The sequence below is a fragment of the Ipomoea nil genome, unplaced genomic scaffold, assembly GCF_001879475.1.
Source record: "Ipomoea nil cultivar Tokyo-kokei standard unplaced genomic scaffold, Asagao_1.1 scaffold3016, whole genome shotgun sequence".
Lineage (NCBI taxonomy): Eukaryota > Viridiplantae > Streptophyta > Magnoliopsida > Solanales > Convolvulaceae > Ipomoea > Ipomoea nil.
Window position 1 is genome coordinate 2255242 of NW_017619444.1, and position 15861 is coordinate 2271102.

The 15861-nt window shown below is 44.0% G+C and overlaps 2 protein-coding genes across 2 annotated transcripts; one reads left to right on the forward strand and one right to left on the reverse strand.

Annotated features, from left to right (window-relative positions):
- Positions 1-12363: 12363 nt before the first annotated feature.
- On the reverse strand, positions 12364-13206 carry LOC109163273. Its single transcript, XM_019312028.1, has one exon. The coding sequence runs from the start codon at positions 13204-13206 to the stop codon at positions 12364-12366; it is 843 nt and encodes a 280-aa protein (XP_019167573.1).
- A 1296-nt stretch (positions 13207-14502) lies between these two features.
- Positions 14503-15147, forward strand: LOC109163274 (ATP-dependent DNA helicase PIF4-like). Its single transcript, XM_019312029.1, has one exon. The coding sequence runs from the start codon at positions 14503-14505 to the stop codon at positions 15145-15147; it is 645 nt and encodes a 214-aa protein (XP_019167574.1).
- Positions 15148-15861: the final 714 nt, after the last annotated feature.

The window sequence follows — 15861 nt, forward strand, 5'->3', positions numbered from 1 at the left end:
TGCACAAACGCCGAGAAGGGCGGCGGAGGAGAATGAACACATCGTCGTTAGAGGCAGGCAGGTTAGACTGGGTGTTGAAACACCAAGGATGGTCGCTGGTGGTTTGGCCAAAGATCTTCCTTCTCTAGTTTGGCAGATTACTAAGGAGCATCATAGTGATCTACTACGGCGGTTTGATGAGGAAGGCGATGTTGTTATGGATCTGGAAGCCGGCTTGGCAGAGGGGGCGCTGAGTGCCCCATGAGTTTGCTTTGTGGTTTTTGTTTGTTTGCTTACATGCTTTGGGTATCCCGTATTTTTTCATCCTTTGTTTTGGTTTTATGATTAGTCTGATCTGGAATTGTCAGGACGCTGGAGGGAGGAGCTTCCAACGCGTCCTAAAGAACATAATCCGAACTCATAGGCCTAATCTGCTCGGGCTAGTGGAAGCGAAGGTTTCTGGCACGCAGGCCGACGGGATTTGTGCTAGACTGGGTTTTTCGGATTGGATTAGAGTTGAGGCCGTTGGTTTCAGTGGGGGGATTTGGGTCTTCTGGAACAAACCGGTCGAGGTTAGTATTCAGTTTACTCACCCCCAATTCATTTTAATGCAAGTACAAGAGAATGGGGAGGATCTATGGGGTTTAGCAATCGTCTACGGAAGCCCGGGCCACCACTTGAGGAAAAGGCCCTGTAATGATCTTAGAGCGCAGAAACGGAATACCCATGTGAATGGGTAGCGGTGGGGGACTTCAATGCTGTCACCTGCAAAGAGGAGACTTCTAATTATACAGCACCGCAAACCAGAGGAACGAGGATTTTGTCAATTGGATCCACGATGAAGACATGGTGGATTTGGGCTTTAGTGGGCCCCGGCATACCTGGATGAGAGGCCTTAATAGTCTGAACGCAAAAGGGGCCCATCTGGACAGGGCCTTATGTAGTGTAGACTAGCGCCAAAGGTTTAGCGATGCCAACGTGCGGCATCTACCACGTGTGGGGTCCGACCATGCACCACTTCTACTCCAATCGTGTACCCCAGGCGGGGGCCAGGTAAGTTATAATTTTAAGTTCCAGGCTGCCTGGCTAACTAACGAAAGTTTTAGTGATGTGATCAGGCAGGCGTGGTCTTCCGGCCGCGGGCTTCAAGAAAACATTAAGAAAGTACAAGAGGACCTTGGTGCATGGAATCGGGAGATCTTCAGCAGTATTGAAGTGAGAAAGAAAATTATGTTGGCACGGATAGGAAGAATTCAGAAACGGATGGCGTAGTCCTTCCACCGGGGCCTTTGGAAATTAGAGAAGCGGCTGCGTGGAGAATTGGAGGAAGTGTTGTACCAGGAAGAACTTATGTGGTACCAACGTTCTAGGGTGGAGTGGATAGTGTCAGGGGACAGAAACACCAAGTTCTACCACACGGCAACTATGGTAAAGAAAACAAGAAACAGAATCGTGAGTTTGAAGGATGAGGAGGGCGCTTGGATCGACGACCCGGAAAAGCTGTGTTAGCACGTTAAAGAGTTCTACTTAAAGCTTTTCCAGGCTGATGAACCCAGCGTGCCTATGCAATGCGCTCGGGGTCTGTTCCCGAGCCTCGGCCATATTGACTGGCGGATTTTCAATAGGGACGTGACAGTGGAGGAAGTTCACGATGCCTTGTTTGACATGAGCCCTATGAAGGCGCCAGGCCCCGATGGCTTACATGCGGCATTTTACCAGCATGAGTGGTCAACCGTGGGGGGGGGGGGGGGGGGGGGGCTGAGTGTGTATAGCATGGTAAGAAAGGTGTTTGAAACAGGCCAACTCCCGGCAGAGCTTAACGCGACCCTTTTGGTCCTTATTCCAAAGGTGACCTCGCCCAAAACCATTAAGCAGTTCAGGCCAATAAGTTTGTGCAGCGTCTTCTACAAATTTATTACAAAAACCTTAACGAACAGGTTCAAATTTGTCCTCTCGAAACTCATAGGGCCGTTTCAAAGCTCGTTTGTCCCAGGAAGGCAAATTTCTGATAACATCCTGGTGTACCAGGAGGTCATGCACTCAATGAGAACTAAAAAGGGGAAGAAAGGGATAATGGCTATCAAAATCGATTTAGAAAAGGCCTATGACTGCCTATCCTAGAATTTTATTAACGACACCCTTTTTTATGCAGGTTTTAACAAGAAGTGGACGCGTGTCATTATGGAGTGTGTCAAGACGGCGGACATGCAAATTGTGTGGAATGGGGCACAGTTGGCGCCGTTCAAGACTGGAAGGGGCATACGCCAGGGCGATGCCATGTCCCCTACCCTTTTCGTGCTCTGCATGGAAAGGATCAGCCAGGCAATTTTCGGGGAGGTGGATAGCGGGATGTGGAAGGGAGTCCGGCTATCTGCGACAGGGCCTACAATTTCGCACCTATGCTTCGCGGACGACATGGTCCTTTTTTCCAAGGCGTCTTTGGAGCAAGTCTAAGTCATGCGGCGGTGCCTGGACTAGTTCTGCGCTACTTCTGGACAACACATCAGTTTAGGAAAATCACAGGTGTTCTTCTCTCAAAATTTTGAGGTTGACCAGGCAGAGGCTATATCAAATGAGATGGGCATCCCCCGTAAGGCCGACTTGGGCCGGTACCTAGGCGTTCAATCTTTACATGGTAGGGTCACCCAGGCAAATTTTTCAGGGATTATCGAATGGATGACAGCCAGGCTTGAAGGGTGGTGTGGCAAGACTTTAAGTTTTGCAGGCAGAGTTACTCTTGCAAAGTCCGTTCTTTGCGCAATTCCGACTTATACAATGCAGACGATGGCAATGCCTAGGGGAGTTTGCCAGAAAATTGAGGCTTTAACGAGACGGTTCATCTGGGGAGGGGACAACAATACTCGAAAGCTTAGCTTGGTTAATTGGGAGATGGTCACGAGGGGAAAGAACGCGTGGGGGGGGGGGGGTACTTGGCATCAGGCGTATCTAGGATGTCAATTCTACCTTTATGGTAAAGCTTGGATGGCGTATGCGTAAGGATCCAGACCAGCTTTGGGTGCAAGTGCTGCGAGGAAAATACTCAACGGCACAGTCTAGCAGACGATCTTCGAATGCATGGCGTGGGATTACAGGTGCTACGCGAGTGCTGGAGAGTGGCTTAACTAGGGTGGTAAGGAAAGGCAGAGACTACATGCAAAGGCCAGTGAGTCTCTCGGAGCTGTATGCCCCTGTGGCGGACTACTAGGAACGGGGCCAGGGCTGGAAGTGGGAGAAGATAAACGGAGTGCTGGATGACGAGTGGATAGCGAGGATCCATGCCATTACTTTGATCGAAGATGACTTAGTGCACAATGAATGGGATGGTTGGGTGAGCCAAACGGGTGCTTCTCTGTCCGGACTGCGTACGAAGCTTTAAACAACAGCGATGTAGCTAATGTGCATAAAGACTCGGAGATCATTTGGAGTCTGAGAGTTCCGAGTAGAATTAGTCACTTCCTGTGGCTAGTTAAGCATGGGCGATTAATGTCCAATGTGGAAAGACATAAACGGGGATTTACGCCTAATAAAATGTGTGGTGTTTGTGCAGGGAAACCAGAGACGCTGGATCATATCTTCAGAGGATGCAAGGAGGTTGCGGGGTTCTGGGAAAGGATTATGCCATGGCGAGCGATGGTGGAGGTCCGAGCAATGAACTGGACTGATTGGCTCGCTGCCAACTTGCGAGCATCCCACGGCTTAAGTTAGGCGGAGGATTGGCCAGCTTTCTTTGGAATAAGCCTTTGGTGGTGCTGGCGCTGGAGAAATGAGATGGTGTTCAATAGAAGATAACCTGGGTGAGTGCTCAAAGGAGGGAAATTACGGAGGCTTTCAAGCGGAAATAGAGTCCAGGGAGCGCTAAGAGCCGAGGTACGACAGAGCGGAGGCCATGAATGAAACCGGACGATGGATGGCTGAAACTCAATGTGGACGGGTGCTACAAAGGCGCAAGCTCCAAAGCAGGCTGTGGAGGCGTGCTACGAGATTCACGGGGGAACTGGGTGTGAGGCTTCACGTGTAACTTGGGCTCCTGCTCAGCAGACCAAGGCGAACGGTGAGCTCTCCTTCTGGGTATGAGGATGGCGACGAAATGGGGGGTGCGAAACTTGATAATCGAAAGCGACTCTTTAGGGACTGTCCAGAGTTTCACCGTAATCGGTAAAGGGGAAAACATTAGGTGCAAAATTCTTCAACTCTGTGCTCGGGAGTATCAGTATTTTCAAACCGTGGCCGTTAAGCATGTGTTACGTACTCAGAATAGGGCAGCCGACCGCCTTGCCGCAACAGCCCTCTTACATGAGCTTGGGGCGCGGGAACTGCTGGATAAGCCTGGGATTCTCGAAGACATTTTGTGGGAAGACAATGCTGGTGCTGGAGTGAGCGATAGTGCCCAGTGTAACTAGGCGCTTTGTTTTTACCCACGGGTTTTACCCTCTTCTTTTTCCAAAAAAAAAAAAAAAAAAAAAAAAAAAAAAAAACTATGAAATTAAAATTAAAATAAAAGAAAACTTTGTAGCCCTAAGTGTTCTGAACTCCTCCACGCTGAACTCCTAAGCCCTAATGGCCCGTTTGGTTCACGGAATAGGCCGGGAATGACATAGCATTCCTAGTAATAGGTCTATTCATTTGTTTGGTAACTATTTCTATTACCAGGAATAATATACCAGGAATAATATTCCTGGTAATAACCTATTACCTCAAATAAGGTAATAGCTATTACTAGGGCCCCCCTGGTATTAGCCTATTACTGAATGCTCAGGAATAGATTTTAGAATCTATTTTCTTTTTTACCCTTTTCTTTAACATAATTTTTTTATCCTATATATAAATTTATCCTATTTCACCACCGTCGTCGCCACCACCACCATCACCGCCGCCGCCGCCACCACCACCACCATTGCCACAACCGTCGCCGCCCCCACCACCACCATCACCGCCGCTGTTGCCACCACCACCACCGCTACAATCGTCACCGCCCCCACCACTACTGCCACAACCGTCACCGTCAACTGTCACCGTCACCACCACCACCGTCGGCCCCACCACTACCACCGCCACCACCACCACCACCACCCCAGCACCACCACTACCGCCAACACTATCGCCACCACCACCGCTGCCACCACCACTACCACCACCGCCACCGCCACCACCACCACTACCATCACATATTTTTATAAGGGTATTTATGTCTTTTAAAACATATTTCATTTCTATTCCTTAAATCAACCAAACACTGTAATATAATTCCTAAAGTCTATTCCTTCCGCGAACCAAACAATATAATACAATTCATATTTTATTCCTTGCCTATTCCATTCCTTGTGGAATAGCATTCCTATTACTTTAAAATTCATTCCGTGAACCAAACGTGCTGTAAGTGTTTTAATCTTCCTCCTTCTTCTTATCCATGCCCCCGCCTGTTTTCCGGTTAAATTCCGGGCTCTGAATCTCTCCGGCGGTGAAGCTATCCTCGCTTGTTCCCACTTTATTCACCGGCGAGATCTTCCAAGTTTTGAACCCAAATTCGGTGTCCTCCTTCACCAACCCGAACAGCGGCGAAAATATCGAACTCAACTGCTTTGATCTCTCCGCATTATTCTCCTCGCGTTTTCTCCATGCTGCAGAGCACCGCCGTAGCCTTCTTCATCGTCGTCCACACCAAAACTCCGTCTCCTCTCCTCCATTTATGACCGGTACATTCCTCTATTTTTTCTTTCTCTTTTTTTTTTCCAGTTCAAATTTCGATTAAATAATTCCTCTTGAACCCTTATGTTGAAATCTATTTTTTTTTTTTTTCAAAGCCAAGCTAAGTTTCCAGTCTATATTTTCCTGCTTATTGTTTAATTTTGGTGGTACAATATATATTTAATTGAATCAAATTGCTTCACTTTGTAATTTTGTGGTTGAATTGAACTAGTAAGTGCTATATATATATAACTTGAACTTAGAGTGAGATAATCAATCATGTTGTTTGAATATGCTATGGATGATGGTTATATTCTGCCTCTCTTCTGTTGTGGAATAGCCTATACTGCCCATTTGTTGACCATTTGTAATTGTTGGTTTTGTTGATTAATCTTTGAACCTCTAATGAACAGATTGTTACTGGTTTACTAATTTAACAAGCCCAAGATTTCACTAGATGTGTTCACAGTTACAAATCACCATACAGATTTTCCCTAGGCAGATAAGGAGAACCAACCTGTACTTGCCTTGTCCTCTTAAGAAGATTATATATCTTTCTGATTATGATCAAGATTTCATATTGTAACTTAATTATTGTTTCATATGAGGACAGGCTTAGAATAAACTAAACTTGATGAATGACTTATGGGCTTCTAGCTGATTAAAATGTAGGCTTGTAGCTATGAATTGTGTTAGGCTCTTAGTATAGCACAATATAATGATATTACTAAGCATGCAAGTTAAGGCATGTAACATGATATTTCAAAGCATGTTGAGTGTAGTTAAGCTACTTTAGCATGTGCAAAACATGTAGATAATAATTAGTTGGCATTGGACATGTAAGTGGTTTTAATTGTACAAATTAACTTTGCTAACTTCACCAAACCAATTTGTTTTTAATTAAGGATTTTGTGATGTCTGTTTCTTAAACCAAAAACTCAAAAAACATATCTTTTGTTTGGTTTTGTTTATTTGTTTGAATTTAGTATAGCATTTGTTGGGCAATGAACTGAGAATTGTTACTTTTGTTGTTTGATATCTGCTCTATTGGTTTCTTGGTTGGTGAACTTTTGAGTTTTGACAGCAAATGAAGCAGTAAAAGGTGGAAATTATAATTCTGGATTTGAATTTCTAGGTTCCCTGTTCAAAATATAATTATTGGTTTTTTGTGTGGTGAAAGGAGCCATTCTTGCCTAATTAAAAGTATCCACTTTTGGTAACTCTGTTGTTTTCCAGTTGAAGGAAAAAAACCATCTTTCTTTATTTAATTTGTTCTCAGAACCTAAGGGGGGGAATTAATTGCTGAATTAGTTATCTTTACATTGGAGTAGTATAAGTCCAAAGGTTGGCTCTTTATATTGTCCCTTTTAAGTGGCAGAAAATTTACCTTAAAAGTTGAGCTGAGCAATTTTTCTCATTTGATCCTATCATGAAATACTCTAAATATGAATTTCATGCATTAATTTTAACCCTTTGTCATTTCTGTTTTGTTTTCACTTGTATTTTAGAGACATTGATTTTTTTTTTAACTCCTTGCCTAATTTCTGTTGCATAATCATTACTTTGAAAATCATGTTAATATATGTGAATATAAATATATAGGCATAAATGACTAATATGGATAGAAGTTGGATGCATCAAAGACGAACTCAACGTGGTGATCTTAATCGAGATTTTATTGAAGGATTGGAAACATTTATTGAGTTTGCATGTAGTAAGCCGAATTTTATGGATGGAACTAAAATTCGATGTCCATGTAAAAGATGTCGTCACATCTCATTTGAAGAAACTGAGATGGTGAGATTTCACTTGTGCAAATTTGGTTTTGTGCCAAATTACTTTGAGTGGAATAGACATGGAGAAATGTCACACAATCGAACTTCAATGGAGTTTGATGCAAATTGGAGTTTAAATGAGCAAAATGAACCGTTGGAATCATATCAGCAGATGGTTTATGATGCTGATGGTCCAAATCTCATAGCGAGGAATATGCGTGAGGAGCCAAATGTAGAAGATAAAAAATTCTTCGACATGTTAGATGTTGCTGATAGACAATTATGGCCTGGTTGTGAAAAGTTGACATAATTATCTGCTGTGGCTCGATTGCTAAACATAAAGACAGAATATCGTCTGCCAGAGCAATGCTTTGATGCATTCTGTCAATTGTTTAAGGATGGTTTACCTGAAGACAATAACATGGTTGGTAGTTTTTACCAGACAAAGAAACTAATACAAGGGCTTGGGCTACCAGTGGAGAAAATTGATTGTTGTAGGTTGGGGTGCATGCTGTATTAGGGTGATTGTTCATGATCCAACTAATGATAGCACTTCTGGCAATATAACACCAACATCGCGACCACCCGACAATGCTACTTCTACTTCTGCAAATGTACAACATGAAATTCAGAGTTTGAAGGAAACTATTCTCCTTATGCAACAACGACTTGATGTTATTGATGGCGGGAGAACAGGTACTTCATCATCACCTCCATCTCAAATCAATTGATTTTAATGGTTGTTTGTTTCTGTTGTTTAAACTTGAATTGACTATTATATTATGTATTAAGTGTGGATTGATAATGTATTATTATGTTGTTTAGACTTGAATTGACTATTATATTATGTATTAAGTGTGAATTGATAATATATTATTATGTTGTTTAGAGTTTAATTGACGATTATATTATGTATGAAATGTGGATTGGTAATGTATTAGTATTTCAACTTTTTTTTTAAACCAAAAACAGAACGAACTTTCATTAAGGAGGTAATAAACCCGCAATACAAGTAGGTGGGATAACTGCCCACGACTTGGAGACAGACGAAGAACCAGTTGCCCGAGCAAGTACGTGAGCCACATGGTTCACTGTTCTCTTGACATGATGGACTTTAATGTCCCCTATGTCCCTAGCAATCGACAAACATTGCTTTACAATCAAACCTACATAGGAATAATCTATTGTTCGAGAATTGAAAGAATTACAAAACGTTAAGCAATCATACTCTAAAATAATACGATTATGATGCATCCTAGCCAACCATTTGAGAGATTCATACGCCGCCAGGATTTTGGCCATGAGCGGCTCCTGGTTAAATGTAATCCAACCGCTTTGAGCCGCAACGAAACTGCCCAAGTGATCACGAACCACCACTCCGTAGCCCGCTCCGTCAGCGAAAATGGCCGCATCCACATTGCATTTAAGGACGTTATAAGGAGGAGGTAACCATTGAATGCCGCTATTCCGCCCGTTCGCCGGGCTGCTCGAACCACTGAGGGCGTTCTTCCACAATGTCTGATGTCGGCCAAGCTGCATTTTTAGATTCTCCATCGACAGTGAAGAGCACCGCCACACAACATCATTCTGCGTCTGCCACAAGGTCCAGAAGACGACTGCTAAGTGGACAGATCTCTCCACGACCGAACCTCCCAGAACCGAGTCCAAGAAGCTCGCTAGACTTTGCCCTTGAAGAACATCTTCTATACCCCACAAGCCTCTAGCCCAAGAACACTCACAAAAGATGTGTTCTGTCGTTTCATTTGGGAACCCACAGAAGGGGAAACCTCCCCCGATCCATACTCTCTTCGTTTTCAAATTTTCGCGGACCGGCAACACTCCTCGTGCGCACCTCCAAAGAAGGTTCTTCACTTTGGGGGGCACTGGAATAGACCATAGGCAATTCCATGAATGGAAAGTAAACTCCGGAGGCAAACTCATTGTATAAGTAAGCAACCGATACCCAAGTTTCGCTGTATAGCAACCATGAATATCACCTACCAATCTCCAAGAGTCCTTCATAGACTTGTTGATAGGCGTTGATAAGATTTTGCATACATCTTCCTCCCGAAACAGATCCCGTATCACGCCTATATCCCACTCACCAAGCTCGGTCATCAGCCCACTTACTCTCGCCTCTTTAAGTTCTTCAATGCATGGAGTAATTAGTGCTGCGTTCATGGAATTAGACAGCCAACCCCAGCCCCAAATTTTGGTATCAAGACCATCGCCTATTCTTCGCGCTAACCCTCGTTTTAAAACATCCTGCCCCGCCAAAATACTGCACCAAAAATAACTTGGGTTTTCCACCCAACCATGCTTCCATAAAATCACAATTGGGAAAATATTTGGCTTTCAAAAGCCTACACACCAGTAACTCTGGATGGATCAACAATCGACATCCCTGCTTAGCAAGTAACGCTAGATTGAACTCATGCAATCACTTGAATCCCAAACCCCCTCTGAATTTTGGTTCGCATAACCGACTCCAGCTTAGCCAATGAATTCCCCTACCTGTACCACCACCGCCCCACCAAAAACGATTAAACATTTTTTCCAACGTGTACAGCTCCGGACTGGCAACAGAAAAGTGGACATAGTGAAAATAGGAAGGGTTTGAGCTATGCTCTTAAGTAAAACCTCTTTATCTTCCCTTGATAACAATCTATGTTGCCATGATCCAATCCGGTCACGAATTCTTTCCTCAATGTAACGAAAGGTAGCGACCTTTACTTCTCCAGATGACCGATGGGAGACCTAAGTAACGCCCCAGATTTTGAGCCTCCCGTATCCCAAAACACTCCGAAACCATACGTTTAACCGCAGCAGTAGTGTTGGCGCTAAAAACAGCGCTAGATTTGGAGAAGTTGATTAATTGACCCGATGCCATGCAGTACCTGTCTAAGCACTCTTTGATTTTAGAAGCTTCCTGATGTGTTACCCTGAAAAACAGCAAGCTGTCGTCAGCAAAGAAAATATGGGTGATGGATGGCGCACCCCGGGCCACTTTCACCCTATGTATGTCACCCCTAGCCTCCGCTTGTTGGAGTAAAGTTGATAACGCTTCGGCACACAGAATGAATAAATAAGGGGATAGTGGGTCCCCTTGACGAATACCCCGAGAGGGGCACACGGTACCCACTATTTCCCCGTTCACCTGAATTGAGTAGGTGACCGAGGAGACACATAACATCAGTAAATTCACCCAACACTGGTTAAAACCCATTGCTAACGTAACTCCCTCCAGAAAGCCCCACTCCATTCTATCATATGCTTTGACCATATCTAGCTTTAGCGCTACCCATCCCATTGCCCCGCTCACTTTCCTACGAAGATAATGACCCACCTCACCAGCAACAATAATATTATCAGTGAGCAATCTCTCGGGAACAAAAGCGCTCTGAGATTGCGACACGACATGGCATAACCAATACTTAAGTCTATTAGCCAACATCTTGGCCAGGACTTTGTAAACAACATTACAAAGGGCGATCGTCGCAAGTCAGCCACCGATTCCGGAACTTTTTTCTTAGGCAGTAAAACAATATTAGACACGTTCAGGCCCTGCGGGAAACTGCAGGTGTCAATACAGCTAAAGATAAACATTGACAAATCATGGCCGAGGATCGGCCAGAAATGCTGATAGAAAGCTGGTGACATGCCGTCCGGACCCGGAGCTTTCTCTGGGGCCATAGAAAACAAAGCAGACTTCACATCCGTGATCGTGAACGGCTGCAACAGGGTAGCGTTCATCTCGTTGGATACACTCCGATACATCCGTGAAAACAAATTTGAAGCACAACCCCCAGAACAAAAGATAAGATTATAGTACCTCAACACTTCAGCGTGCATTGCCACCCCTTCCCTCCACACCTCATTCTGATCCTTGACTCGTAGAAGTAGGTTCCGGTTTCTGCGAGCAGAGGCCGCCTTATGGAAAAACTTCGTGTTAGAGTCCCCATGTTTTAGCCAGAGTTGTTTTGAACGCTGAAGCCAAAATAATTCTTCCTGCTTCAACAAGGTCTCAAGCTCGAGTTTTACCTCTAGGAATTCTTAAACTGCCTGCGTCGTTCTGTTTTCCTCCAGCACTGCCAGACGCTGCTGCAATTTCTTTATGCGATTACCAAATTTCCTAGCATGGTCCCCACCCCACCTTTTCAAGTGATGTCCGCAAATATCAATTCACTGCTGGAAATACAAACTAGTAGTCTGACTCAATGCCGCCTCCACCACTTTTGCACAACCCGCATCAAGGAGCCAAGCAGATTCAAATTTAAAAGAGTACCTGGCTGAGCGTACCGGACGCGACTCTAGATCGAGGAAAATAGCGTTGTGATCCGATTCAACTGTAAAAATTTTGCGCACCACTGCGTCCTCGTGCAACTCCACCCAATCAATCGTCGCCACCGCCCTGTCTAGCCTTTCCTCCACCCATGCCTCTGTACCATGACTTTTCTCCCACGTGAACCTACACCCAGATATACCCAAATCATGTAACTGACAATCGTCTAGAGCATCATTGAAGCCTTCAGTGAGGTCATCCGGATGTGAATGGTTACCTCGTTTCTCATATAGCAAGCAATATCATTAAAATCCCCCACGACAACCCAAGGAAGTAAAGAACGTTCCTTGAATTGCCGCAGAAGATCCCACGTGATATGTCTCCTTGACTACTCTGGATTAACATAGAAAATCGTCAGTCTCCATTTCGGCCTATCCGGAAGCGTGACTTCCATATCTGTGATTGCACGAGAAGCTCAGAAGCGAAGCCGCCTGCGCATCCCTCCATAACAGCGCTATCCCACCTCCCATACCCACACGATCCACTCACACTGCCCCTTCAAACCCCAGCTTTACCCTCACCTGCTCCACTTTCTCACCACACGCTTTCATCTCCGTTAAGAAGACAAAAAAGGGTCTCTCTTTAGACACTATGTCCAATAACTCTCGAACTGTCCGGGTGCCACCCAAACCCCGGCAGTTCCAACTGAGGACACTTCAGACCCGCCGATAGCAAATTTTTTGAACTCTTAGACATCAACACATCCTCCCCAGTCACACCATTATGCACTTCAGCTGATTCCCTACGTCTCTTCAACTCCCCATGTAAACCTGTGCTCTCTTGAACCGACACCAGCGCCAGCGGCGAAGGCCCTGGAGTAGAAGGTGTCGTATTTAGCGGGGCATCCTTCAGCAGTAACCATTTTGCACCAACTGGCTTAGCTTGCCTTCTCGTTTCGGCGCGCATCCAACTGTCGAACGGGAACGACTCAGGCGGAATACCATCTTCGTACGCATTCCTGCAAAATTTATCGATGTCACCCAAAACTCCGCAGCAGAAACAAAACGCATTTAGTCTTTCGTAACAAAAATTGATCCACTGTGTGGAGCCGTCTTTACGCACGAGTTTCATACGTCTCTTCAGTGGTACTCCCACCAGCATCCTTGCCCTGATTCGATAGAAACCTTTCCACGATCCACCAAAATTGTTGGGGTCGATCGCAACAAATGAGCCTAAATAATCGCCAATACGATTCAGGAACTCCGATGATGCATACATCGCCGGTAACCCATGGATTTGCACCCAGAATGCCACGGATTCCAATTCAACATCCTCGGGTCTCGATTCCGAAAGAACACGCTCGCACACCAATGTGTGATTCTCAAACGACCAAGGGTCATCGTCAATAATCATCTGCAAATCCTTTGAATGGGGGAATCGAAATAGGAATAGCTCATCCGTCAGCGCCTCCACCTGCATACCCATCACCGGCCGCCATATGATGCCAGAACCTGTTGCATGTGGTCAAATTTTATCGGACGATCGGTGAGGAAGCGCCCAACCAAACTATGGTGAACAGCCGCAACACACGGGGGCGGTGGATCAGGTGCCTCTAGACCGGACACCTCCTCCTCCACAATTGATAAGCTTGCACAATGATCCTCGATTTGGCGAATATCCATGATGAGAAGGGAAAGCCACACCGCGAGATAGAATAGTAAATGTGAATTCATTGGAGAAGACAGCGTAAAATATAAACCCTGGACCACTAGGGAGAAAACTCTCTTGAGCATGATCAAGAGAGAGGGCCAATAACCGGCGGTCTCGATCGGAAAAGGCACGATCAGCGATCACGATCTGGATTCACGAGGTTTGCGGAGCATTTTTTTGTTCTATGGTTTGATGATTCTCATTACGTATTAGTATTTTAACTTAATTTAGAATTATGTTATCTTTAATTTTAAAAACATTCAATTACTATTTAAAATCACAATTTTATTTTAAAATAATTCAAAAACGCGACGGAATATTTGTTGCCAATGAAGCGACGGAATTACGACGGAAAACATTTCCGTTGCGAAATGAGCGACGGAATTGGCGACTGAAAAGATAATATGACGACGGAATATTCGGTTCAGAAATAGCAACGGATTTGCGACGGAAACAGTTCCGTTGCGAAATTGGCGACGAAATCGCGACGGAATAATTCCATCGCCAAATGGCGACGGAAATAGTCCGTCGCGAATTCCGTCGCCAAACGTTGCGACGGAATTATTCCGTCGTCTAACAAAAAACGACAAGGTGATAGACGACGGAATAAATTCCGTCACGAAACGCGATTCGCGAGGGAATATTGCCCGTTCGCGACGGAAATTTTTCGTCGCAATTCGCAATTTTTCTTGTAGTGCGTCTCATGCACAATCCAGGTACATCAACATCCAATCTATTTATTCGACATTCTTATTTGCTTATCATTATTTAAAAAAAAAAAAAAAAACCATTCATTGATTTTGTTTCGTTTTTGGATTATGAAGATTTGTTGTTATCAAAATATGATAAGCAACAATTTGCTCTGGTAGAGTTGGAGAAGTTGCTATCTTTGTGGGGGAAGAGCCTGAGCGACTACCCAGAAATGCCACTTCTAGGAGAAAGCAGCATTGGATTGACAAAAAATATGTTGGTATCCGAAGAGTCCAGTACGACAAGGAATCATTGAAGGCAGAGCATGAAACATTGGTAACACAATTAACGGATGAATAAAAGAATATTTTTGACTATGTGATGAATGATATTGATTCTAATGGAGGGAGATTGTTCTTTGTGTATGGTTACAAAGGAACAGGCAAGACGTTCGTGTGGAGAACATTATCTTCAAAGATAAGAAGCCGTGAAGATATTGTTCTAAACGTTGCTTCAAGTGGAATAGCATCTTTGTTCTTGCTGGGTGGCAGGACGGCGCATTCTCGATTTGTTATACCACTCTCATTGAATGGAGATTCCACGTGCAATATATCGCAAGGCAGTGACCTTTGCGAACTTATAATCAGGAGCAAATTGATAATATGGGATGAAGCACTGTTGACGCACAAATACTATTTTGAGGCTTTGGACAAAGCCATGAGGGGTCTATTGAGGTTCACCATACCGGGTAGTGCTGAGAAAATATTTAGTGGAAAGACAGTAGTATTGGGCGGTGATTTTAGACAGATTCTTCCAGTTATTCCAAAAGCAACGAGACTAATGATTGTGGGAGCCACTATTAATTCTTCATACATCTGGAAAAATTACAAGGTATTGAGGCTCACGAAGAACTTGAGACTACGGAGCTTAGCTTCAGACGAAGATAGACATACGGTTGATTGGTTCTCAAAATGGATTGCAAACATCGGAGGTAGGATTACAGGATTTGTAAACAATGATTTGTAAACAACGATCAATTGTACGTGACTTTTTTCCGAGGCACTCATCCTGATGGCCTAAAGGTTTTAGCTCTAAAAGAGGATGGACAAAATTCTGTTACTACTACTAATGTAGTCTACAAAGAGGTTTCCAACAATGTATAATTCAAAGCAGTTATATTATGTATTCTTCTTACAAAAATATGACAAAATTGTTAGATATATACATATTACATATATATTCCGTGCAAATAATTTCTATACCTAAGTTACTGTAGGTACCGTTGGTAGAAAACAAATAATAATCAAATAAAAAATTGACTATTATTTTCTGGAAAGAAGGGAAGAAAATTTGAAGAAAATTGGCTAGTGTTTGGTGTTGGGTTTTTGCAAGAGTCAAGTGTGCACTCTTTCCTTAAAACCTTATTTGCCACCTCCCGTAGATGCTAGGAGCGTTGTGGCCTAGGCTTCCCAGGATAAAACTTGCTATGATCCAATGTTTGAGCATTCAAACAAAGGATCCGGCGAGCAAGACAATGGCTATGAACACAGTATAGCTAAAGAAAGAGTAGAAGCAGAGATTTTTGAAGCTGGAAAAGTATACTTTCGTGCTGTGTAAAGCTGTGTGTTTAACTCTACTGCCTCTACCCTCTCTTATATAGGGTTGAAGGAGCCAATAGCCTTTATTATGGCAATTAAAACTGACATTAAAGCTGCCTTCCAACAGCTATAACAGCAGGCC

What these genes read in the sequence shown, in the direction of transcription:
- LOC109163274 (XM_019312029.1), top strand. Translation starts at nt 14,503, where the DNA reads ATGAATGATATTGATTCTAATGGAGGGAGATTGTTCTTTGTGTATGGT.
- LOC109163273 (XM_019312028.1), bottom strand. Translation starts at nt 13,206, where the DNA reads ATGGGTATGCAGGTGGAGGCGCTGACGGATGAGCTATTCCTATTTCGA.